Raw genomic sequence first — 25,419 nt, forward strand, 5'->3', positions numbered from 1 at the left:
CATGACTAACCTGAAAATAGATATCAAACTGATTTAATTTTCTTACAGTCATGATCTTCTTCTCTGATTTAGCAGAATGATCTTTCCCCTGTCCTCCTCACAATGTGAGGAAATTTGATTTATATTCCAAAATCCCCTAAATTTCCAAATGACAGCAGATTTAAGTCTAAATGAAATTAGAGAACTTTAGGATTAAAATATTGCTATGCTTCATAAGCAATACTGAATTGAACTTTTGTTTCTTGTTTGTGAACAAAATGGACAGTTTTACTGCAAACTAAAGTTAGTGAGTAATTCAGTTACAAAGAGAAATATATTCTGGGAGTAGCCAAACAATTGTAAATGTAATTGGTAATTGGTAACTTGTTATCTGAGTAACTGTGTACAATTATGTTCTGTCACTCACTATTACAATCAAATTATGCCAAACATGAACTTATCAATTTGTGAGATCTCCACAGGAGATGGAACTTCCTTCATCCTTCAATAAGAACATAGAGCACTTCTTCATCAATGCTGCTGTTCATGTAAACTGGCTCCATCACAGGTGTAGGTGGAGAATTCTGCTCACACTGATCTGGAGGAGTATCAGAGGAATCTTGATGTAGTGCATCAAGAACTGAAGAGTCAGGTACCACAGCATTTTCATCCTGCATGGAAACTGGACTTGTTAGCAGCATGGTATCAGGACCACCAGGTTTATCTTTGTCCAAGGATCTCTGAAGAAGAAAGAGACTCATCCTCTTCCAATGTACCTGGAGAAGGACCATAGAGGTGATCAAACTCTTGGGAAAGCTGAGAAATTATTCATGAAATGTAATCCAATTTCTTTAGCATGGAATTTCATTTAGTGGAGAAAGCTGAGGGAAGTCTTCCTAAAGTGTCAACCTATCTACTTCCAATGAAAGCTTGTGTTTCTGGAGAAATTGAAGTCAGACTTTAGAAAGCTAAATGTGACAATCATCTACCTATAACACTCCTGCATAGAATGGCCGTCACATTGACGTGGAGCATCATGTACATAGGTGGGAGCATCTGGCAATTACTGTAGAAAACCCAATTGGACATATGCTCAACAGGTCAGCAAGGATTTTTCTATTTGGCATGACACAAATGAAACCCTTGATAACCTTGCCATTAAATGTACACATTTCCTGTAAAAATCTTTGACTGAAATGGCGTAACCCACCCGAATATTGTTCTTGACTTATGGCAGTAGAATCCATATGGCGTAAAGCCATTCTACAGTATCAAGCAGAAAAGGAATGAATGATTCCAAACCAACAAACAAAGCAGCATTAGAATTTCTGACCATCAAATTAATTGATTAATGATCCTGTTCCATCATCTTATTTAGGGTGAAAAAAAAAAATCCACCTACCAAGAAATTACATCACTTCTTTGTCTTCTTTTTCTGGTAATTTTGTGTGTTTTACTTTTAAGAGATAATCCCACTTTACCAAAATTCCTGAATTTTGTGTCTAAATATGCAACAGTGAAGCCAATTAATGGCCCCTGATGGATAATTTTGCTTCTGTGAAGCTTCATTGCATCCAAATGATAGCATTGCAAAGTAGCATTTTCTAACTTTTCCTCATTTTTGTCATGTTTCTTGTTTGGGAGGCAGCCAAATTTTGGCTTAGATCACTGATAGGCTTGGATTGAGCTTTGGGATTCTGGATTAGTGGTGCTGGAAGAGCACAGCAGTTCAGGCAGCATCTGAGGAGCAGTAAAATTGATGTTTCGGGCAAAAGCCCTTCATCATGAAGGGCTTTTGCCCGAACCGTCGATTTTACTGCTCCTCGGATGCTGCCTGAACTGATGTGCTCTTCCAGCACCACTAATCCAGAATCTGGTTTCCAGCATCTGCAGTCATTGTTTTTACCTGTTGGATTGAGCTTTGGTCTGGCATTAACTTTCCCATCAACCTCAGAAAACCTCAATGTTCATTTGGAGTATGGGTTTTCTGTGCTGAATCATCTGATCAACACTGTGGAGTGAGTAGAGTTTATTTTACACTGGCATACTTCCTGTCAAACCTGGTCACCAGGATAAAGTAAGGTAAATGTATTTGTCACAAACACAGCTGTTGATATGACTAGTTTCTACAGATAAACAAATAGGCAAGAGTTCATCTATTGGTTAATTAATTTTTTTTAAAAATTCCCAACTCAGTTTTGCACTGGCCTTGTTTTGTACACTGGTCCACTTATTTGAATGTCAGTACTTGCTCTGACTGCAATAAATCAGGGAGTATGTCATCAGGAATCCAAATAAGCTCACCCTTCAACACTGCATCTTCACCTGAGTTGGTTACAATATGTAAATTTTGAATGGACTGTACCAAGAACACTGGTTACTGGGGACTGGTTGGCCAAAAGCATTCAACAACAAGGTTCTCAGGACTGAAATAAGTATTAGACGCTGCTAAGACTAACTGAAATTTTGCTATGGTGTCATAGCATCTTGCTGCGTAAGGACCTGTATGACAATAGAGTCCACCGTAGGTATAAGAAAGCATTGAATTGGAGCCTGCTATTGCTTTAAATGGAGACATTTGATTTCTTAAGCCAAAACATTGATACTCTGTTCACTATCTGAATATTCCATGTATTTTAATTGAATGTCAGTTGTTTTGCTCAAATAATAAGAAACATAAGGACCAGTAATGAAAACATTATAAAGTTGAAATACATTTGTTCATGAAACTGCATACCTGCGTTTGTGCTTGTTTGAACTGAAAGATTTGTCAGTGGGTGCAGGTCTTCCAATTGTAGTTTACTCATTAACACATGGAAGCAATACTTATTGATTATTATGCTGACATTTTTATTCTTCGAACATTAATTGTCTTTTCCAAAGTAAAATTGTGGAAATGTTTCCAAAGACCACATGGTTTTAATTTTAATTTTATTGTCACAACAGGTTTATTAAAAATATTTGTGAAAACAATTTTTCCCTGTACATGAAAAGGTGACAATGTTTGTTTGGTTGGGTTCTTTGCTTTGTCACTTTATCACTACTGCAGAGTGAATAGGGTTTATTCTACACTGGCACACCTATTGACAAGTGGGGTCAACTGGGTATAGTAAGTGGATTTACTTGAAACCAAAACATGTGTTGATATGATTGGTTTCTATAGGCAAACAAATAGGTACGGCTCATTTATTGGTTCATCAAATTTAAAAAATGTCTCATTTGCATCCTCCCCACTCAGTAAGTTCCATTTCCTGTGATGATTTAAAGTCACTTCAGATATGCTCCATGGTGAATAACAATGTCTATGGAGTAATTGGTTCTGTCTATAAAAGGAATGTGCCTCTGACATGAGGCAAGTATTTGTAAATTACTGGACCACTACAAGAGAAAATCACGCTCTGCAATGTCAGGACAAAGCAATGTGAATCATGTGGTGCTATTTTAACCAACCACTCATGGAAAGTCAAGAATAAAAGCAGCAATAATAAATGCACAACCTGCCTTTATTTCTCACTACATTACAATTCTTCATTAGTCTTCACAACAGAAGAGTAAGGTAAGATTGTAAGGAACTTACTTTAACTAGTAAGGTGAAGCAAGTTTTAACCCTGTAAATGATGGCTTATTTTTAACCTGTTGTGAACAGACAATATAATTACAATGTTACATGTAAGGGTTTTTTTATTTTTAATGTTTCACATATTTGTAAAATATGCTATCATTCTCAACAGTTCTGCTATAATACTTAGGTCTTTATTAGAGTGTAGCATTGATTAAATGCTGTTATATAGAATAGCATGCAAACAGAATAAATGATCTCCTCCTCCCATTAAAGTTATTCCTCCTAAACTATTCAAGCTAGTATGTGTGTCTAATTATGAGGCAGTCACAAACTAAACAAAAAAATTGGTTTTCATTTCATGGATTAGTTTTAGGTTAATAATCTGAGGATTATAGTGAATTTATCTGCTGTGTTTGACCTGAAATAGAATGATAAGCATGAAACACACCTGAGGAGTATTATACATTAAGCTATAAACTATCTCAACACAAATACTATGTATGTATGAAAGTAAATATCTAGTGCTTTCTGACTCCTAGAGGCTGAAAGTTTGTATAAATGGAAAACTTTACAGCCCCAAAGTGAAGGATACCTCCTGGAGCAGCTATGTTTTGCTATTAATGAATGTCCTAATTTCATTAAATATGTGATTTAATGTTTTTGCTGTTCTCTTCCCATTGAGTCCTCAGCATAATGGTGCAGGTGGAAATGTTAAAATGGTGTGCTTTGCTCCACACTTTCCTGAATTCAGCCACAAACAGAATGTCAGCTCAGGACGATTCGGGACTTATTCTCAATAAGGCCCTTAGGAAAGTGCGTGGCATGTTAGCTATTGTCTAACTTAGTCCTCAGTGAACCTTGCGGCTCAGTGAGCAAACCTATATCCACAAGTCCTCAGTATGCCAGAAAATGCCAGATAACTATGGTTTAAGAAAAACATGTCTATGGCTGCTTGTAAATGCTTTGATTCTTCCTAGTAACCCTAGCTTCCTGTCCCTACTCAGGAACATTCTGAAGTGCCCAAATTTCATAGGTTTGAGACACAGTCTTGGCATCTACCTCCTAATGAGATTTGATTTCCTGCCCACCCATGGTGAGGTCATTCCAGTTGGGAATCAGAATTAAGGTGTGTAAATGAGGCCCACAAGTCAAACTACTTGGGAGACATGCTCGGGATAGAGGTCTATTTTGGATTCCATATCTACAATTCCTACTCTGAGTTAAAGCAGGGTTAAAACCTATGTGTGAGATAATCATGCCTTGTCGATCCGCGGAAGTTTAATATGGCCTAAACTACTGGTGCAGTATTCCCACATTTTCCTGTGTTGGCATAATGAAGCAACTGAGCCAATGAATAAGACAGAGCAATTTGATGACTAACATTTGATATATGGGCGACCTTGCCTTTCTATGGAATAAGGTCACATCTTTAGGCCAATGCAAAGCCAATGACTCTTGAAGTACAATCATTATTGTAAAATGGGTTAAACATAGCAGCCAACTGTATTCAGTATGATGCCACAAACATTCCTTTTCTGCCAGTGGAAATAGAATCCAGAATATTGGGAGAACTCAACCATTTTTCTTCAAATTATGCCACTGAACTCAAAGGAGCAGGAAGGGCTTCAGTTTAGTGCCTCTTTAAACTGTATGGTCAACTTCTGAGGTTAGTCTTGATTCCATTTCAGAGCTATGTCTTCTATAAAATGAGGCAGGTAACCAAAAAAGGTTTTGGGCCCAAAGCATTAACTCTGCTTTCTCTCCACAAATGCTGTCAGACCTGCCAAGTTTTCCAGCATTTTTTGTCTTGGCTTCCAGCATCCTCAGTTCATTGTTTTTTTCAGGCTACAAAAAACATGCTTTATTGAGCATGTCTGAACAAACTCTTAATACATTCACCAATCAAACCATCTGATCACATTTTACCTGAAAACAAAACAAAGATAAGTTCAAGAACGAGCAATTCTATGGAGTAAAATATTACAATTGTGCTTACAAAATAGAATGTGAATACAGTACACTAAATCAACATACTTGTGAATATTTGAAGACAATTTTAAAAATCTTGAAATATTTTTTAAAACCTCTATTTTACAGGTCAAAATGTCAGAAGAAAAGTAAGTACTGAAAATCATTTAGTTTTCTAAATTCTGTAAGCAGATTACAGTTTGAAATACATGAATTTCAGAAATTGAATTAACATTGTATTTTCTGGTTTCTTTTTCCCTGTGATGTAGCAATGTACAGGTTAGTTTTGGTTTTCTTCTAATTCCTTTCTGTGAATATTGCCTAACAAATAAGATAGACACACAATAGCCTTAAATAAGTCACATGTCTACAAATTGCAGATAAACTTTACAAATAATTGGATTTGTGGTTATGCCTAAGAAACAATTCTAAACATTTACAGACTTTTGTATTTGTTGAAATGTAAGCAATAAATGAAATAATGAGTTTGAAATTCTGGGGGGCATATATGGGATGGAATGGGTCTCACTCTCATCCAAGAACAAGGCTCCTAACCCTATCTTAAACTGTCAGCAATGTCTGATCATTTCTGAGGATTACCAAACCACATTTGCTCTGCTTGAGATGACCCCAGGCAATGCCTGGCTGAAGAAAAAGGACACTTACAAATGGGAAAAGAAGCAATACTGTCTTTTGCCAGTAGACAATAAGCACCTTGTTGTTACCTACTAGTGAAGGATGAAGGTCCATTCTAAAAACCAAAGCAGAATCAAACCAGTTGTCTAATGGCAAGATTTCTGCTACAGCATTATAAAGACATATTAATTAAATTCCTGGACTAAAGACTAATCCATTTTTAGTGTCAGGGGCTAGTAAGATAGAGGAATCACCTTCTCAATTCATAATGGAAAATGACAATTTGCAAAATCTCGGATCACTCTCTAAATTCTGAGCATAGGTGAGTGATTCACTCATTCTTTATTTTTGAATCTCACTAGAATTATAGGTCTTGGATACTTAACCATTGTTTACACTCAGTGTTGGCAGCATTCACTATTAGGTCAGATACAGTAATAATTAGGTGGAAAGTAAAGTTCTTCCTAATATAGAGCATATGTCAGTGAAATATTTGGTATGATCAAAATTCAAAATTATTTGGGCAAATCAGTCAGAGAGAAAAAAACTTCACTTGATAAATGTCAAATGTCATTCGTATCATTAAAAGGATAAATAAATTTCTCCCACACACTTAGGTCGAATGATGTAGACCAGATAACCATTCAGTAAATGAGAAAAAAGTTATAGCAAAGGTTACTTAATCTAGTAGTTCTACACATTGCTATGAAATCTGAGAGGAACCATAAACTGAAGTATCAACATTTATCAGATGTCACTGAAAAAATTAATAACAAAATTTCACTTCTTGAAACTTTTACTTTAAAATTAATTGGAATCAATACAAATTAAGCATGTATTGGCAGGGAAATGACACTTCATATGAAAAGGTGAATTTCACATTTCGCAGTTAATGCAAAAAAAAAAGTTTTTAAGCCACAAGAAATTTCCTTCAGTGTTCATGGTCTTACATAGCTACGCAGATCACATAAGTACTGCTCTTTAAGCATGCAAAGAACTTCAAGTGTGCTATCTGATAATAGCTTTGACCTCTGCACTTCATGAGTATCAATAAGGCTCACATCTACAAACTTTCTCTTCCTTGGGTTATTTCAGTTCTGATGGCATAACACCACAGAATTCCTTTTCAACTAACCAACCAATCATTTTTTTACATATATATTCATTCAAGGGACATCAATGTTGCTGGCTGGCCAGCATTTATTGCCCATCTCTAGTTGCCCTTGAGAAGGTGGTGGTGAGCTGCCTTCTTAAACCACTGCAATTCACCTGCTGTGAGTCGACCCACAAAGCCATTAGGGAGGGAATTGCAGGATTATGACCCAGCGACAGTGAAGGACAAGTGATATATTTCCAAGTCAAGATGATGATTGACTTGGAGGGAATAAGCATGTGGTGATGTTTCCATTAATCTGCTGCCCTTATCCTTCTAGATGGAAGAAGTTGTGTGTTTGGAAAGTGTTGTTTAAGAATGTTTAGTGAATTTCTGCAGTGCACCTTGTAGGTAGTACACACTGTTGCTATCGAACATTGATGGTAGAGGGGATAGATGCTTGTGGATGTGGTGCCAGTCAATTGGGCTGTTTTGTCCTGGATGGTGTAAGCTTCTTGAGTGTTCTTGGAGCTGCACCCAACCAGACAAGTGAGGAGAATTCAATGACACTTCTGATTGTGCCTTGTAGATGGTGGACAGGCTTTTTGGAGTCAGGCGAGTTATTCACCGCTGTATTCCTAGCCTCTGAGTTCTTATAGCCACTGTGTTCATGTGGTGAGTCTGGTTGAGTTTCTGGTCAATGGTAACTCCCAGGGTGTCAATAGTGGGGATTTAATGATGGTAACACCATTGAATGTCAAGGGACACTAGTTAGATTGTCTCTTATTGGAGATGTTTATTGTCTGGCATTTGTGTGGCATGAATGTTACTTGCCACTTGTCAGTCAAAGCCTGGATATTGTCCAGATCCTGTTTCGTTTGACGATGGACTGCTTCAGTATTTTAGGAGTCACAAATAGTGTTGAACGTTGTGAAATAATCAGCAAACATCCACACTTCTGACCTCATAATGGAGGGAAGGTCATTGATGAAGCAGCTGAAGATGGTTGGGCTGGGACAGTGCCCTGAGGAATGCTGAACAGAGATATCCTGGAGCTGAGATGACTGACCTCAACAACCACAACTATCTTTCTATGTACCAGATATGTCACCAATATGGAGAGTTTTCCCCCTATCATCTCATTTGGAATGTTGTTTATGTTTGAATGAAGGTTGTAATGAGGTTAGGAGCGGAGTCTGTCTGGACCCTGGCAGAACCCAAACCGAACGTCTTTGAGCAGATTATTGCTGAGCACGTGTTGTTTGATAGCATCATTAATGACACCTTCCAACACTTTACTGATGATCGAGAGTAGATGGAGCAGGAATTGGCTGGGTTGGATTTGTCCGGCGTTGTGTTTATAGGACGCACTTGGACAATTTTCCACTTTATCAGATAGATGTCATGCTTTAAATGTGCTGGAAGACATTGGCAAGGAAAGTGGCAAATTCTGGAGCAGAAATCTTCAGTACTATTGCCAAACTTTTGTCAGGGCCATAGACTTTCCAATATCCAGAACTTTCAACTGTTTCTTAATATCATGTGAAATGAATCAATTTGGCAGAAGACTGGTAACTGTGATGGTGGGGACTACTGGAGGAAGCCAAGATGGATCATTCACTCAATATTTCTGGCTGAAGATTGTTACAAATGCTTCAGCCTTATGATTTGCACTGACTGGGCTCTCCCATCATTGGTGATGGGAATATTTTTAGAGCTTCCTCCTCCAGTAAGAGGTTTAATTGTCCATCACCATTCACAACTGGATGTGCCAGGACGGCAGAGCTTAGATTTGATCAGTTGGCTGTGGGATCGCTTAGCTTTGTCTGCCACTTGTTACTTATGATGTTTGGCATGCAAGTATTCCTATTTGGCAGCTTGACCAGGTAGACACCTCATTTTTATGTTTACATGGTGCTGCTCCTGGTACTCCTCCTATACTCACCCCTGAACCAGGTTTATTCCCTGGCCTGATGGTAATGGTTGAGTGGGGGATATGCCTGACCATGAGATTACAGATTTTGCTGGAGTGCAATTCTGCTACTATTGATGGCCCACTGCATGTCATAGATGGCCAATCTTGAGCTGCTAGATCTATTCAAAGTCTGTCCCATCTTGCATAGTAATAGTGCCACACAACACGATGGAAGGTATTCTCACTGTGAAGGTGGGACTTAGTCTCTAAAAGGATGGTGTGGTAGTCACTCTTACTGATATTATCATGGACAGATGCATTTGCAGCTGGCAGATTAGGTAAGGATGAGGTCAAGAATGTTTTTCTTTCTTGCTGGCACCAGTTGTACCACCTGTCTAGCAGCTCTGTCTTTTAGGACCCAACTAACTCGATCAGTAGTACTGCTGCCGAACCACTCTTGGTGGTGGACACTGAAATCCCTCACCCAGAGTACATTTTGCACTCTTGACACTCTCAGTGCTTCTTCCAAATGTTGTTCCACATGGAGGAGTACGGAGTCATCAATTGAGAGAATGTGATAATCAGCAGGAGGTTTCCTTGTCCATGTTTAACTTGAAGGAGAAAGTGAGGACTGCAGATGCTGGAGATCAGAGCTGAAAATGTGTTGCTGGAAAAGCGCAGCAGGTCAGGCAGCATCCAAGGAGCAGGAGAATTGACGTTTCGGGCATAAGCCCTTCTTCAGGAATGAGGAAAGTGTGTCCAGCAGGCTAAGATAAAAGGTAGGGAGGAGGGACTTGGGGGAGGGGCGTTGGAAATGCGAAAGGTGGAAGGAGGTCAAGGTGAGAGTAATAGGCTGGAGTGGGGTAGGGGTGGAGAGGTCAGGAGAAGATTGCAGGTTAGGAAGGCGGTGCTGAGTTCAAGGGATTTGACTGAGACAAGGTGGGGGGGTGTGGGAAATGAGGAAACAGGAGAAATCTGAGTTCATCCCTTGTGGTTGGAGGGTTCCTAGGCGGAAGATGAGGCGCTCTTCCTCCAACCATCGTGTTGCTATGGTCTGGCGATGGAGGAGTCCAAGGACCTGCATGTCCTTGGTGGAGTGGGAGGGGGAGTTGAAGTGTTGAGCCACGGGGTGGTTGGGTTGATTGGTCTGGGTGTCCCAGAGGTGTTCTCTGAAACGTTCTGCAAGTAGGCCGACTGACTCCCACAGCTACCTAGACTACACCTTCTCCCACCCTGCCCCCTGTAAAAACGCCATCCCATATTCCCAATTCCTTCGTCTCAGCTGCATCTGCTCCCAGGAGGACCAGTTCCAATACCAAACAACCCAGATGGCCTCCTTCTTCAAAGACCACAATTTCCCCCCAGACGTGGTCGACGATGCCCTCCACCGCATCTCTTCCACTTCCCGCTCCTCCGTCCTTAAGCCCCGCCCCTCCAACTGCCACCAGAACAGAACCCCACTGGTCCTCACCTACCACCCCACCGACCTCCAGCGTCTCATCCGCCGTCATTTCCGCCACCTACAAACGGACCCCACCACCAGGGATATATTTTCCTCCCCTCCCCATCAGCGTTTCGAAAAGACCACTCCCTCTGTGACTCCTTCATCAGGTCCACACCCCCCACCAACCCAACCTCCACTCCTGGCACCTTCCCCTGCAACAGCAAGAAATGCAAAACTTACGCCCACACCTCCCCCCTCACTTCCCTCCAAGGCCCCAATGGATCCTTCCATATCCGCCACAAATTCACCTGCGCCTCCACACACTTCATTTATTGCATCCGCTGCACACGATGTGGCCTCCTCTATATTGGGGAGACAGGCCGCCTACTTGCGGAACGTTTCAGAGAACACCTCTGGGACACCCGGACCAACCAACCCAACCACCCCATAGCCCAACACTTCAATTCCCCCTCCCACTCCACCAAGGCCATGCAGGTCCTTGGACTCCTCCATCGCCAGACCATAGCAACACGACGGTTGGAGGAAGAGCGCCTCATCTTCCGCCTAGGAACCCTCCAACCACAAGGGATGAACTCAGATTTCTCCAGTTTCCTCATTTCCCCTCCCTCACCTTGTCTCAGCCAAATCCCTCAAACTCAGCACCGCTTTCCTAACCTGCAATCTTCTTCCTGACCTCTCTGCCCCCACCCCACTCCGGCCTCTCACCCTCACCTTGACCTCCTTCCACCTATCACGGAAACGTGGATAGATGAGGGACAGGAATGGCTGTTGGAGCTTCCTGGTTACAGATGTTTCAGTAAGATTAGGGAGGGTGGTAAAAAAGGAGGGGGGGTGGCATTGCTAATTAGAAATGGTATAACGGCTGCAGAAAGGAAGTTTGAGGGGGATCTGCCTTTGGAGGTGGTATGGGCTGAAGTCAGAAATAGGAAAGGTGCAGTCACCTTGTTGGGTGTTTATTATAGGCCCCCCAATAGCAGCAGAGATGTGGAGAAACAGATTGGGAAACAGATTTTGGAAAGGTGCAGAAGCCACAGGGTCGTAGTCATGGGCGACTTCAACTTCCCAAATATTGATTGGAAGCTCTTTAGATCAAGTAGATTGGATGGGGCGGTGTTTGTGCAGTGTGTCCAGGAAGCTTTTCTAACGCAGTATGTAGATTGTCCAACCAGAGGGGAGGCCATATTGGATTTGGTACTCGGTAATGAACCGGGACAAGTGGTGGGCTTGTTAGTGGGTGAACATTTTGGTGATGGTGACCACAATTCTGTGACTTTCACCTTGGTTATGGAGAGAGATAGGTGCGTGCAACAGGGTAGGTTTTACAATTGGGGGAAGGGAAATTACGATGCTGTAAGACAGGATTTGAGGAGCATACGTTGGGAGCATAGGCTGTCAGGGAAGGATGTGGTGGAAATGTGGAACTTTTTCAAAGAGCAGATACGACGTGTCCTTGATATGTATGTACCTATCAGGCAGGAAAGAAATGGTCGTGTGAGGGAGCCTTGGTTGACAGGGAGGTTGAATGTCTAGTAAAGAGGAAGAAGGAGGCTTACATAAGGTTGAGGAAACAGGGTTCAGACAGAGCAGTGGAGGGATACAGGATAGCCAGAAGGGACCTGAAGAAAGGGATTAGGAGAGCTAAGAGAGGGCATGAAAAATCCTTGGCGGATAGGATCAAGGATAACCCCAAGGCATTTTATGCGTATGTGAGAAACCTGAGAATGACGAGAACGAGGGTAGGTCCGATCAAGGACAGTAGTGGGAGACTGTGTATTGAGTCGGAAGAGATAGGAGAGGTCTTGAACAAGTACTTCTCTTCAGTATTTACGAATGAGAGGGACCTTATTGTTGAAGAGGAGAGTGTGAAACGGACTGTTAAGCTAGAAGAGATACCTGTTAGGAAGGAAGATGTGTTTGACATTTTGAACAACTTGAGGATAGACAAGTCCCCCGGGCCTGACGGGAAAAATCCTAGGATTATGTGGGAAGCAAGAGAGGAAATTGCAGTACCGTTGGCAATGATCTTCTCGTCTTCACTGGCAACGGGGGTGGTACCAGGGGACTGGAGAGTAGCGAATGTTGTGTCCCTGTTCAAAAAAGGGAATAGGGATAACCCCGGGAATTACAGGCCAGTTAGTCTTACTTCGGTGGTAGGCAAAGTAATGGAAAGGGTACTGAGGGATAGGATTTATGAGTATCTGGAAAGACACTGCTTGATTAGGGACAGCCAGCACAGATTTGTGAAGGGTAGGTCTTGCCTTACAAGTCTTATTGAATTCTTTGAGGAGGTGACCAAGCATGTGGATGAGGGTAGAGCAGTGGATGTAGTGTACATGGATTGGTCGCCTCACTTTAGGAAAGATGTGGAAGCTTTGGAGAGGGTGCAGAGAAGATTTACCAGGATGTTGCCTGGAATGGAGAGTAGGTTGTACGAGGATAGGTTGAGAGTTCTCGGCCTTTTCTCGTTGGAACGGCGAAGGATGAGGGGTGACTTGATAGAGGTTTATAAGATGATCAGAGGAATAGATAGAGTAGACAGTCAGAAACTTTTTCCCCGGGTACAACAGAGTGTTACAAGGGGACATAAATTTAAGGTGAAGGGTGGAAGGTATAGGGGAGATGTCAGGGGTGGGTTCTTTACCCAGAGAGTGATGGGGGCATGGAATGCGCTGCCCGTGGGAGTGGTAGAGTCAGAATCATTGGCGACCTTTAAGCGGCATTTGGATAGGTACATGGATGGGTGCTTAATCTAGGTTAGAAGTTCGGCACAACATCGTGGGCCGAAGGGCCTGTTCTGTGCTGTATTGTTCTATGTTCTATCGCATTTCCAACGCCCCTCCCGCAAGTCCCTCCTCCCTACCTTTTATCTTAGCCTGCTGGACACACTTTCCTCATTCCTGAAGAAGAGCTTATGCCCGAAACGTCGATTCTCCTGTTCCTTGGATGATGCCTGACCTGCTGCGCTTTTCCAGCAACACATTTTCAGCATGTTTAACTTGAAACCATGAAACTTCATAGTGTCCAGAGTGAACTCCCTCCCAACTGTATACCACTATGCTACCACCTCTGTTAGATTTATCCTGCTGGTTGGACAGCACATATCCAGGATGGTGACGATGATGATGTCTGGAATATTATCTGTAAGGTATGAATCCATATGTATGACAAAGTCAGGCTGTTGCTTGACTAGTCTGAGAAACAACTCTCCCAGTTTTGGCACTAGCCTCCATGTTAGTAAGGACGACTTTGCAAGGTGTACAGAGCTGTTTCTGCCGTTGCCTTTCCCTTTCAGCATTGACCTTCGGATTTTGGTTGTTTGATGATTTGCAGTGATTGATACAACCGAATGGCTTGTTGTGCCACTTCAAAGGACAGGTGAGAGTCAACCACATTGCTGTGGGTCTGGAGTCATATCCAAGCCGGACTAGGTGAGGATGGCTGATTTCCATTCCTGAAGGATATTAGTGAGCCAGATTTTTAAAAATTAATTCATAGGATAAAGGGCATTGCTGGCTAGGCCAGCATTTATTGCCCATCACTAATAATCCAGAGGGCAGTTAAGAGTCAACCACAGTCCTGTGTGTCTGGAGTCACATGTAAGCCAAACCAATTAAGGATGGGTGTTTCCTTCCCTAAAGGACATTAGTGAACCAGATGGATTTTCCTGATAATCAACAATGGATCTACAACCATCATGAGGCTCTTAATTCCAGATTTTTATGGTGGAATATAGAATGATATATAATCCCTACAGTATGCAAACAGGCCCTTTAGCTCAACAAGTCCACACTGACCCTCCGAAGAATAACCCACCCAGACCCATTCCCCTACTGCTCTATATTTACCCCAGACTAATATGCCTAGCCCACACATCCCTGAACACTATGGGCAATTTTAACATGACCAATTGACCTAACCTGCACATCTTTGGATTGTGGGAGGAAACCCACACAGGCGTGGGGAGGATGTGCAAACTCCATACAGATAGTTGCCTGAGGTGGGAATCAAACCAAGGTCCCTGGCACTGTGAAACAACAGTGCTAACCACTGAGCCATCGTGCCACCCCATAATATCAGCTGAATTTCTGGATTAATAATACAGCTAGACCATCGCCTCCTCAATTATATTTGATTTATGGCTTTGCCATTTCGGGCAAAAATACTTGATTCTTTAGTGTCTCCAAGTTACTCAGCCTCCCAGGTTTGAGACCTTTTTAGCACACTCACACAGTGGTTCCAAGAACTTCTACATACATATGCTGATGACAACTTTGATATGTTAACTGCTTTTGCTGGTGGCATTACTTCCAGCTCAAACATTCTGATGTCTCATGGACAAATAAATCTTATTATTCAAAAAAAGGACAACTGAGCACTTTATAATTGATGCAAGTTCTTAAAAGTCCTTTCTAAACAAACATTCTTAAAAACAATTACAAATTCTACAAAGATTTTAAAGAAATTGCTTTTCTCTTTGACTAGTCTGCTTCCCGATTAAATGTTAATACAAGTTTATTTGCATAGTAGTGGATAAAATTATGTTCAAGTTAGAAGCCACTTTGTCTAACACGAATGGTGAGGAAATGCTTAGAGAAATTGTACATAGTATACTGTCTTAATCAGATAATCAGAGATTATCATGTGATGTAGAAGAGAATAGCCAGACCTTACAAAATGACTATGTCATTTGAGTAAGTAACAAAATATATAGATGACAGTATCCAGTGTTAAAATATACACCAGCAAGAACTAACTTTATTGTAATAAAAATTGCAACAACCATTTTGCCAACAACTAGTCCCACTTACAGCCATGCAATGTACAACAAAATAAATAGTTTTAGATGTTGGGTAAAGGATAAATGATGGCCAGGTCACTGTAGATACCTTCATTGAGCCAAATTATGCAACTGGATTGAAAACAGGCTCAGAAATAGAAAGCATAAGGTGATGATAATTTAGAAAAGCTCTGGCAAGAGAGCATAGAATTCCAAAGAGTTTGTTCTGGATCTTCACTCCATTTTAAATATAGACAATATGGAGAATGGCAGCGAAGTAATAAAATCTCCTCACCACAACAAGCTAGGCCTGGATTTCTTCTGATTTACAGTTACAACACAGAACAAATAGCTCTATTGATCCAATGACTGGTGTCAGGAAAACTAAGAACATTAGAGAAAATCAGAACAATCTGATGTGCCAGGGAATAGCAGATTTTGATATGAATAAATGTAATGTAATGTAATGGCCTTCTGAATAGGAACCATTCAAAATAGATAGACTGAGGAGGGTGTTTTATTCACTTTAATAATGGAAATAAAACCAATGCCATACTCTGCACCAACATTTTCTCTCTGGTTAGCAGCCAGATAACAAAAGAATTGATTGGCTTTGATTATAAAAAGCCAAAGAGCAAATGGATTTGGGGATTAATGATACACAGGAAATGAAATTATCCAGCCAACATGAAACTAATATTAGCAGACCACCAAGAACTTGTCTCAAAAGATATGTAACTAAAAGTCAGAACAAATATTCAAACTTTATATGGATGATTGGTGACCGTGGGAGAGAGGTTAATAGGGTGTTATAGACCAGAGCAGGCCCCCTCAAAACATTTCAAGAAAGTAGCCCAGACTCTAAATTTTGCCAGGTGCTTTAAGCAGGCAGGTAACACAGATATTCCAGGAGGGATGAAGTTGGTCAAACCATGTAATTTTAAACAATACAGAATATATTAACAAGATAACTGAATGTAGAACAGGCTGTCACTATAGGACAGAACAGGACCATACACCAGGAAAACGGCACCAAAAGAAAAAATGGCCAAACTAACACACAAAGAAGAGGACACCTCAACACACACCTGGGTTAAAAACCTCTCCCACAGACAGCTCACAGACACAGAAAGAACAACACTGGCCAAGGGACTCAACTACAACCACAGGGACGCCAAGACAGCAGACTTCCTAGCAGCACTAGAATGCACAATCAGGAACAATGGACTGACAGAAGAGACACAACAAACTGTGAGACAAAGTATCGTACCGCTGATAACAAGAAAAAAAACAAACACATAACCTCAATACCAAGGAGAGTGAAGCACTAAAATCACTAAGAAACGATAAGAACATAATTATACTACCAGCAGACAAAGGCAGAATGACAGTCATCCTGGACAAAGCAGAGTACATGCAAAAAGCACAACAACTACTTGCAGATACCAACACCTACCAAAAGAGGGAGTTTGACCCCACCCCACAGCTCACCAATAGGATAAACAACACACTGAGGAATCTACAAAAAAACGGACAGATAACCAAGTCTGACCTACAAAGAATGAAACCTGAAAGCAACAACACCCCCAGATTCTATGGACCACCCAAAGTGCACAAACCAGACATCCCACTCTGACCCATAGTATCCCTACCAGGGACACCATCACACAAACTGGCCAAAGAACTACAGCAGAAACTGAAACACCTGATCAGCGGATCCAGACAATCTATACAATCAACACAGGAATTCTTGGACATCTTCAGAAATATACACATAGACAAGGAAGAAACTATGGTCTCATTCAATGTAACGGCACTGTTCACCTCCATCGACAAAACACTAGCCAAAGAAACAATAGCCAACCTGCTGGACAGACATAACAGACAACAGGACGTTGAACCTATCAACAAAGACGGCATGCTTAAACTACTGGACCTGTGCCTCACAACACACTTCACATTCAATAACCAAATATAGGAACAAATCAACGGAACACCCATGGGCTCACCGATCTCTGGACTCATAGCAGAAGCAGTAATGCAAAGGTTAGAACAAACAGTCTTACCACAACTTCAACCCAAACTCTGGGTCAGATAAGTGGATGACCCCTTTGTAATAATTAAAAACACAGAAATAGAGAACACACACCAGATCATCAACGCCACACTCACAGGAATCCAATTCACTAGAGAGGAAGAAAAGGACAATCAACTCCCATTCCTAGACGTGATGGTACAGAGAACACCGAACAGAGAATTCACCACAAAGGTTTACAGGAAAGCCACACACACAGACCAAGTCCTAAACTATGAAAGCAACCACCCCAACACACACAAACGAAGTTGCATCAGGACACTATTCAAAAGGGCCACAACATACTGCAGCACACCAGAACTACAAAAAGAGGAAGAGGAACACCTATACAAAGTATTCGCCAAAAACGGATACCCTCGCAATTTCGTCAACAGATGCCAAAGGGAGAGACAACGTAACGAGGACATGCCGCAACCCAAAGGACTAACCACACTACCATACATCAGGAGCATTTCTGAACTGACAGCCAGACTACTGCGACCACTAGGACTCATAACAGCACACAAACCAACAGCCACACTCAGACAACAACTCACCAGAACAAAGGACCCGATACCCAACATGAGCAAAACTAATGTAGTGTACAAAATCCCATGCAAGGACTGCAGAAAACACTACATAGGACAAACAGGAAGACAGTTAACGATCCGTATACACGAACACCAACTAGCCACGAAACGACACGACCAGCTATCCTTAGTAGCCACACACACACAGACGACAAGCAACATGAATTCGACTGGGACAACACTACCTTTATAGGGCAAGCCAAACAGAGAACAGCCAGGGAATTCCTAGAGGCATGGCACTCATCCACAGACTCTATCAACAAACACATCAACCTGGACCCAATATACCGGCCACTACAGCGGACAGCTCGAACTGACAACTGAAAGCGGCAGAGACAGGCCACTATAAATGCCGGAGGAAACAGCACAGAAGCGCTTCACAGGAGGGTCCCAAGCACTGAGGATGTCACCTAGATAGGGGACGAAACGTTTGCAAGACAAATTCCCAGCTCGGCGAACAGAACCACAACAAGATAACTGAATGAAACATATACAAAAGAGAACAGAATTCTGAACACCTTAACCTATCTGAAAACTCAACAGATCATCCCAAATTAATGATGCTGTTCCAAATACTTGCAAACAATTCCTTGGCATAAAAGGTAAAATCAAACACAGGATCTTGTAGGAGAGATGTCAGAAAGGAGGATCAGCCTTGACCTGCTTCTTTGGGTCCAGCAGCTTTTTCAACAGCCTGACTGCTTTTAGTGAATAGCCAGACTGCCAAAACCAAACCAAACCAAACCAAACCAGAGGAAAGCTGAACTGGGAGAACTGGCCACTCCCCTTTCATTCCTGATGAAGGGCTTTTGCCCGAAATGTCGATTTTCCTGCTCCTCGGATGCTGCCTGACCTGCTGTGCTTTTCCAGCACCTCCTTCACCTAAACTCCCCTTTCATCGTACAAGTGGGTTTTTTTTTCCACTTAAAAGCCTTTTGCTTGAGGTAGTATCTATTAGCTATAATAAAATTGGTCCTAAAACCATCCAAGCCCAGACTTTTCGGAACCTGTAATCTTATCACCTCCTGAAAAGGAAAACAAGGACAAGTGTTTTCAAAACAAGTGCAGCATCATCACACCTCCGCCCTTAAAAAAAACAACATCCAAAGATGGTTACATTTTAAAACCCTTTAATCTGAAATAGTTAGTACTCTACAACACACATATACAATACATTGACAATAATCATGCAAACATGCACTACTTTTATTTTCAGTCTGCTTTACTCCGGCCACTGATTGCCTCAGTTTCTCATTCACATCTCGACAATGCTTCGGCAATCACATTTTCTTGACTTGCCACAATTTTCAAATTGAATGGGTGTAACAACACGCTCCATCTAAACAGTCTGGCATTTTTGTCCTTAAATTTCTTCACAAACTTCAATGGGTTATGATCAGTGCATATGATTGTCTTAGATATGTTACTGGTAATATAAACATTGAAATGTTGTAACACCAACACCAAGCCCAAAGTCTCCTTCTCAACTGTTGAATATTTCTGATGAATGTTCAATTTTGTGAAGAAATACTTTATGGGTCTTTTTACCTTCTCGTCATCTTCCTTCAAGAACACAGCACCGACACCCACATGACTTGCATCGATAGTCACCTTGAATGGCTTTGTGTAATTAGGTGTGGCTAATACTGGATCAGTGGTTAACACAGCTTTCAGGCTGTAAAATGCCTTCTGACAGTCCACTGAAACTTCTTGCCTTTCTTTAGTAATTCAGTGAGTGGAGCAGCCACACTGCTAAAATTTGGAGTGAATTTTTGATAAAATCCACTCAATCTCAGGAACTGTAGTACTGCTCTTTTTGTCGATGGTATTATAACTTTGTCTTTGCAGCCTGTGGGGCCATTTGTCCATGTCCAATAACATGCCTTATGAAGGTGACTTGGACTTTGGTAAATTCACTTTTAGCAAGGTTTATCACCAAGTTAGAGACAAAGAAAACTGCAGATGCTGGAATCCAAAATAGATAGGCAGGAGACTGGAAGAACACAGCAAGCCAGGAAGCATCAGGTGGTGGAAAAAAAAAATCAACGTTTCGGTTGTAACTCTGGGTAACACCTGAAATGTCGACTTCTCCACTTCCTGATGCTGCCTGGCTTGTTGGTTTATCACCAATCTTAGTTTCTAAAGTCGTTCAAACAAGTCTGATAAATGTTATAAATGTTCCCTCTGTGCACATGACTAAAAATCACCATGTAATATATATGTATGACAGAGATGGGCAATTTGGCAATGATCTTATGGTCTCAAATGTGGCTGGCGCATTTTTCATCCCAAATGGTATGACTTTAAAATGACAGTCCGTTCGGCGGTACAAAAGCCACCTCTTCATCAGGTGATTGTGGAACAGGAAGAGGCAGTGGTTCAAAAGCTAGTGCTTTCAAATGAACCTGTGACTTGATGATGTGTGATTTTTACCTTTGTCCACATTCTCAACAGTTTTCCAAACAAAATTGGATATGCAACAGTCTTTGTAACTGCATTGACTTTGTGATAGTTCACATACAACCATTGGGTACCACCTGGTTTTGGCACGATTACAATGGGAGAGCTCCAGTCACTGCAACTCACTTCGATTGTGTCACCTTGGAGCTTGCGTTCAATCTCCTTTTGAACCTGTGCCAACTTTAGAAGGTTATGCCTGTAAGGATGTTGCTTAATTGGAGCAGCATCTCCTATATCTACATCATGCATAATTAACTTTGTACTTCCAAGTTTATTTCCACATATCTCCCCATGTGATAGTAATAACTCTTACAAAAAGATTAAAATCTTTTGATTTTCCACTGGAAGGTAACCCAATAATTTATCCCAATTTAATTTGAGGAATGTCCAATTCAGAACCCTCTGAAATTGGTTCTTCCTTCTGTTGTAACCAATAACAGTCTCTTTTGACTTTCCTTCCCTGTCAAAATATCTTTTAAGCATATTCTCATGACACACCCTGTGAGATTTCTTTCTGTCTGGAGGTCTTATCAAATCACCTTACTCTATTCCTTTTCAATTTGTTAAGGTCCACTAAATCTTGCTTTTAAAAAAGGTGCATGAACACCTTATCCCTGATAGCAAAATGACAAGTTTTTGATTTCTTATCTGCTTCCTGTTTCATTGTATGCAGTGATACTTTTACATGCTTGCCAACTCCCCTGCTCTATTTAATTGTTCCTGAAAATTTGACAGTCCAAATATGTAATCTCTGAATTCTGACTTACCAATTTCTCAATCAACTTTTAAGCAGTCCTCTCACTTCATGCCCAAAATGTAATTCAAATGGACTGAATTTGGTTGATTAATTTGGTGCATCTTTGATCACGAAAAGCACAAACAGAATTCCCTTATCCCAATTACCTGGATAGTCTTGACTATAAGCCCTGATGTCTGATGCCACCTTTCTAGTGCTCGCTGTGACTCTGGATGGTATCCAGTTGGTTTGAATTGTTTTATTCCTAAGCTGTCCATAACATCCTTTAATAACTTCAAAGTTTGACCCGTGAACTGATTGTATCTCTGTGGGTAGTCCGTATCTAGAGAAAATGGAGTAATTCCTCGACAATCCTTTTACCTGTGATATTGCGTAATGGAACAGCCTCTGGAAATCGAGTGAACATATTATTATTGTTAACAAATACTGATTCCTACTTCTTGTTTAAGGTAGGGGCTCTACATAATCAATTAAGACACTTGTAAAAGGTTCTTCAAATGCAGGAATTGCTACTAAAGGTCCAGGTTTTATTACTGCCTGTGGTTTTCTGATTATCTGACATGTATGACATCTGGAAAAATTCAACCACATACTTGTGCAGTCCAAGAGTGTAAAAAATATTTTTGTATTTTAGCTTGAGTTTTTCTCACTCCTAAATGATCCCCTAGAGGTAACTCATGTGCCACTTGCAACACTTCCTTTTGATAACCCACTAGCAATACAAATTGATGAACTTCTGCCCATTTCTCATCTGTCTGGATACGTGGCAGTCTCCATTTCCTCATTAAGACAATTTTTAAGATAACATTCAAGGATATATTCAGGTTCTTTTTCTGCGTGTGCCTTGTGATACAATTCCTTTAAAATTTTAATCTTTCTGCTGTAACTCAGTTAATTTATCTAAGCTGAAGATGAATACTTTGTCATCTATCTGCTCCTGGTTTATGTCAACCATTTGATGAAACAGGATCTCTGCAAATTCCACTTCAACCTTAACTGTACTCTTTGATCTCTCCTGCTTCAACAGTAACTTTGTGACCACGTTTCCACAGTCAAGAAAAATCCCAGGACGTATCCTGTAATAGTTCAGTTGTCTGAATTTCCACAGGCTTTTCAACGACAGTAGGTAGCACTCCTGCTGTGAACCAGCTATATCATTAGCAAGGAAAAATTGTATTCCTGGAGCAGAGTGTTGTCCAGTACTCCTAACACGACTTCTCCACTCTTCACTGGACACTTTACATAATACAGCACTTTCTTGGCTCATCGTGAATTTCCATTACTTGTACTTTTTCTGACAGAAGTTCTTCAAAAGTACATATCTCATCTTTCAACACCACAGATTGAGGGGATCCTGTATCTTTTACTATTGTAATCTCTATCTGCTGCTCCTGACCGAAGTGAATAAACTTTACCTTCAAGGATATATGGCTTAAGATGATCAGGCACTTCCTCCTTAACCAATCTCCGACCAGCTTATACTCTCTGGTGCAGATTTTTAGCCTCCACTGTGCTTTCCATTACCACTCCAATGACATTCATTGGCTTATCCTGTTTTCCTACATCTGACTTGCCAGTACTTTTCCTAACCCACCAACGCTGTGATTTCATTGACCTACTTTATTGCAGTGAAAACTCACTGGAGCTTTTCAACTTCTCTTTCCCCTTCAAGGGTTTCCTTTTCACTCTGGTAAGTTATCCTTATGATCTTCACCAAGATCTACCTTTCCGTTCCCACTTGTGAATCTTTTTTCCTCAATTTCTATCCTTCATGGATTGAAATTGATTTTGGAAGCCAACTTTTGATTTATGGCCCAACTCAATCATCAGCCATTTCAGCTACTAACCTTGCTGTTTTAACTCTGCTCTTCCATATTGGTTCTCAATACTTCAGGGAGTGAATTTTTGAACCCCAAAATTGTCTCAGAGTATCATAGGTTTGCTCTATTTTTAATACCTTTATCCACCTATCAAAATTACTTCATTTGATCTTTTCAGACTCAATGTAGATTTGATTAGGGTCCCTTCTTAGATTCCTGAAGGATTGTCTGCAGGCTTTTCACCCAAGATGCCTCCTCTGAAAGTGATGTGAATACCTCACTAGCTCTATCAACAAGTTTTGTTTGGACCAACAAAACCAACATGGTCACTGGCCACCACATTTGTTTAGCCACCTCTTCAAATTAGATGAAAAAGGCTTCCACATCCTTCTCATCAAATTTAGGCAATACTTGAATATATTTAAACTGTTTCTCATGAGGCCTTTGGCTATCATGGGTTGGTTCATCCTCACTAAGCTTATCTTCAGCCTTCAACTCCATCCTTTTCAGCTGACTTTCCTGTCTAAGTGCAAATTTCTGAAGTTCAAACACTTTTCTGTTTTTAACCTTAATTCAAGTTGTTAAATTTCTGTTGCCCTATCCTTGTCTTTTGCCTCAAACTGCTTCATTTCCAATTGAATTTTAGCCATCTCTAAAGATTTGTGGTGGTGTTTCCAGCAACTTTAAATACTGAGCTATTGCTGTAATTATCTCTCCTTTCTTTATGGAAGGAGGCAGCGCCAACCCCAGCTTGTCTACTAATTCCAGCAACTTGGCTTTATTCATCCTTTGCAAAACCCCCAAAGTCACTTCTTCCACATCCAGAAAACTCTTGGTGACTGAAAGAGCATTGCTATTACAAGCATTGTTTAAACCAACCAATTTCAACACCAAGAATAAAATACAATAACAGCTACTATTCGTTGCCTTCAAGTCCAACAACCCTAATCCCATTTTGAAACTACAGAACAAATCCCACAAAGAGACCTCAATCTGTTATGGATCAGGCCAGACCCCCTCAAAACATTTCAAGAAAGTTGGTCAAACAACATTTGTTTAAAACAAAACAGGATTTATTTAAAATGTTACCCGAAGAAACGCAAGAGAGAACAGAATACTGAATAACTTAATATCCAAAAACCCAAATCATCCCAAATTAATGCTGTTCCAAGTACTTGCAACAAACCCATATACACCTCTTGGCACAAAAGGTAAAAATCAAACACAGCATCTTACAGGAGAGAAAGAGAGGAGAAACAGAGAGAGAAGGAGCAGCCTGGCCCTGCTTCTTTGAGTCCAGTAGCTTTTTAAACTGCGTGACTGCTTTCAGCAAATAGCCAGACTGCCAAAACCAAATCAAACCAGAGAAAAGCTGAACTTGGGGAACTAGCCACTCCCCTTTCATTATACAAGTGTTTCTAAACATTACAAAAAATGCATTTGAAATTCATTAGCTTAACACTCAAGATAAATCTCTAAACTATCACCTAAATAACTCCATATCCAGTAGTTAATTCTGACCAGTGTGATGTACCCTGAGTTTAACAACCCCCATCTTGTGGAAGAGCAGTGAAATATCGGTGTCAATGACCCCACTGTTGCGGTTTTGTTCCTACCAGGTAGATATGCCCGAGGTCATATCTATTAGCTATAATCAATTTGGCCCTAAAACCCATCCAAACTCAGATGTTTCAGAACATGTATTTTTTACAAGCTCCTAAAAACAAACAAGCACAACATTACCTTGTTAAAGGAACAGCATCATCACAAGAGTTTGCAATATTGTTTGTCCTGATTTGTCCCAAGAACATTGATATATTGGACACCTTAGGAATAACTGAATAGAGCCACAATAGGGACTGGGGGTATAGGGGAGGGATGTGAACAGAGTCACAATAGAGGTGATCATCCAATAATCAGGGAGAGAGCATCTCCCAGTTCAAAGAACACAAAAAGCTTCACGCTGTCCAACCAGAAAGCTTGCAAAATAGTTTTAACTTGTCTTCTGAGCTTTTTTCTCAGGTGTGCTCAATTGGGGAAGTTGATGCTGTTTCTTCTCCCAGTCACCTGCTTGAGCCCCTACTATTGATTGGATGATATTATCAGGCCTTATCCTTGAATTTAAATGAGAACTCCAATTAATTTCCTGTCCACCCACTCAAAACAGTGGGTCAAACATAGGGTAGTGGTAGGAACAAAACAGCAACAGTGGGGCCATTGACACCGATATTTCACTGCTCTTCCACCAGATGGGGGTTGTTAAACTCAAGGCACATCACACTGGTCAGAATTAAATACTGGATATGGAGTTATTTAGGTGATG

The 25,419-nt window shown here is 40.9% G+C and overlaps 1 protein-coding gene across 1 annotated transcript in view; it reads left to right on the forward strand.

The window, feature by feature from the left end:
- The first annotated feature begins 988 nt into the window (after positions 1-988).
- LOC140466594 (troponin I, slow skeletal muscle-like) overlaps positions 989-25,419 on the forward strand; it is a 45,576-nt gene continuing 21,145 nt past the window's right edge. Inside the window, exons 1-2 of the mRNA XM_072562045.1 lie at positions 989-1,025; positions 5,639-5,658. Of these exons, the coding sequence (XP_072418146.1) occupies positions 989-1,025; positions 5,639-5,658 (57 nt within the window). The remainder of the gene's footprint in view (positions 1,026-5,638; positions 5,659-25,419) is intronic.

This window comes from Chiloscyllium punctatum, chromosome 44 (assembly GCF_047496795.1).
Source record: "Chiloscyllium punctatum isolate Juve2018m chromosome 44, sChiPun1.3, whole genome shotgun sequence".
In the NCBI taxonomy this organism is placed as follows: Eukaryota; Metazoa; Chordata; class Chondrichthyes; order Orectolobiformes; family Hemiscylliidae; genus Chiloscyllium; species Chiloscyllium punctatum.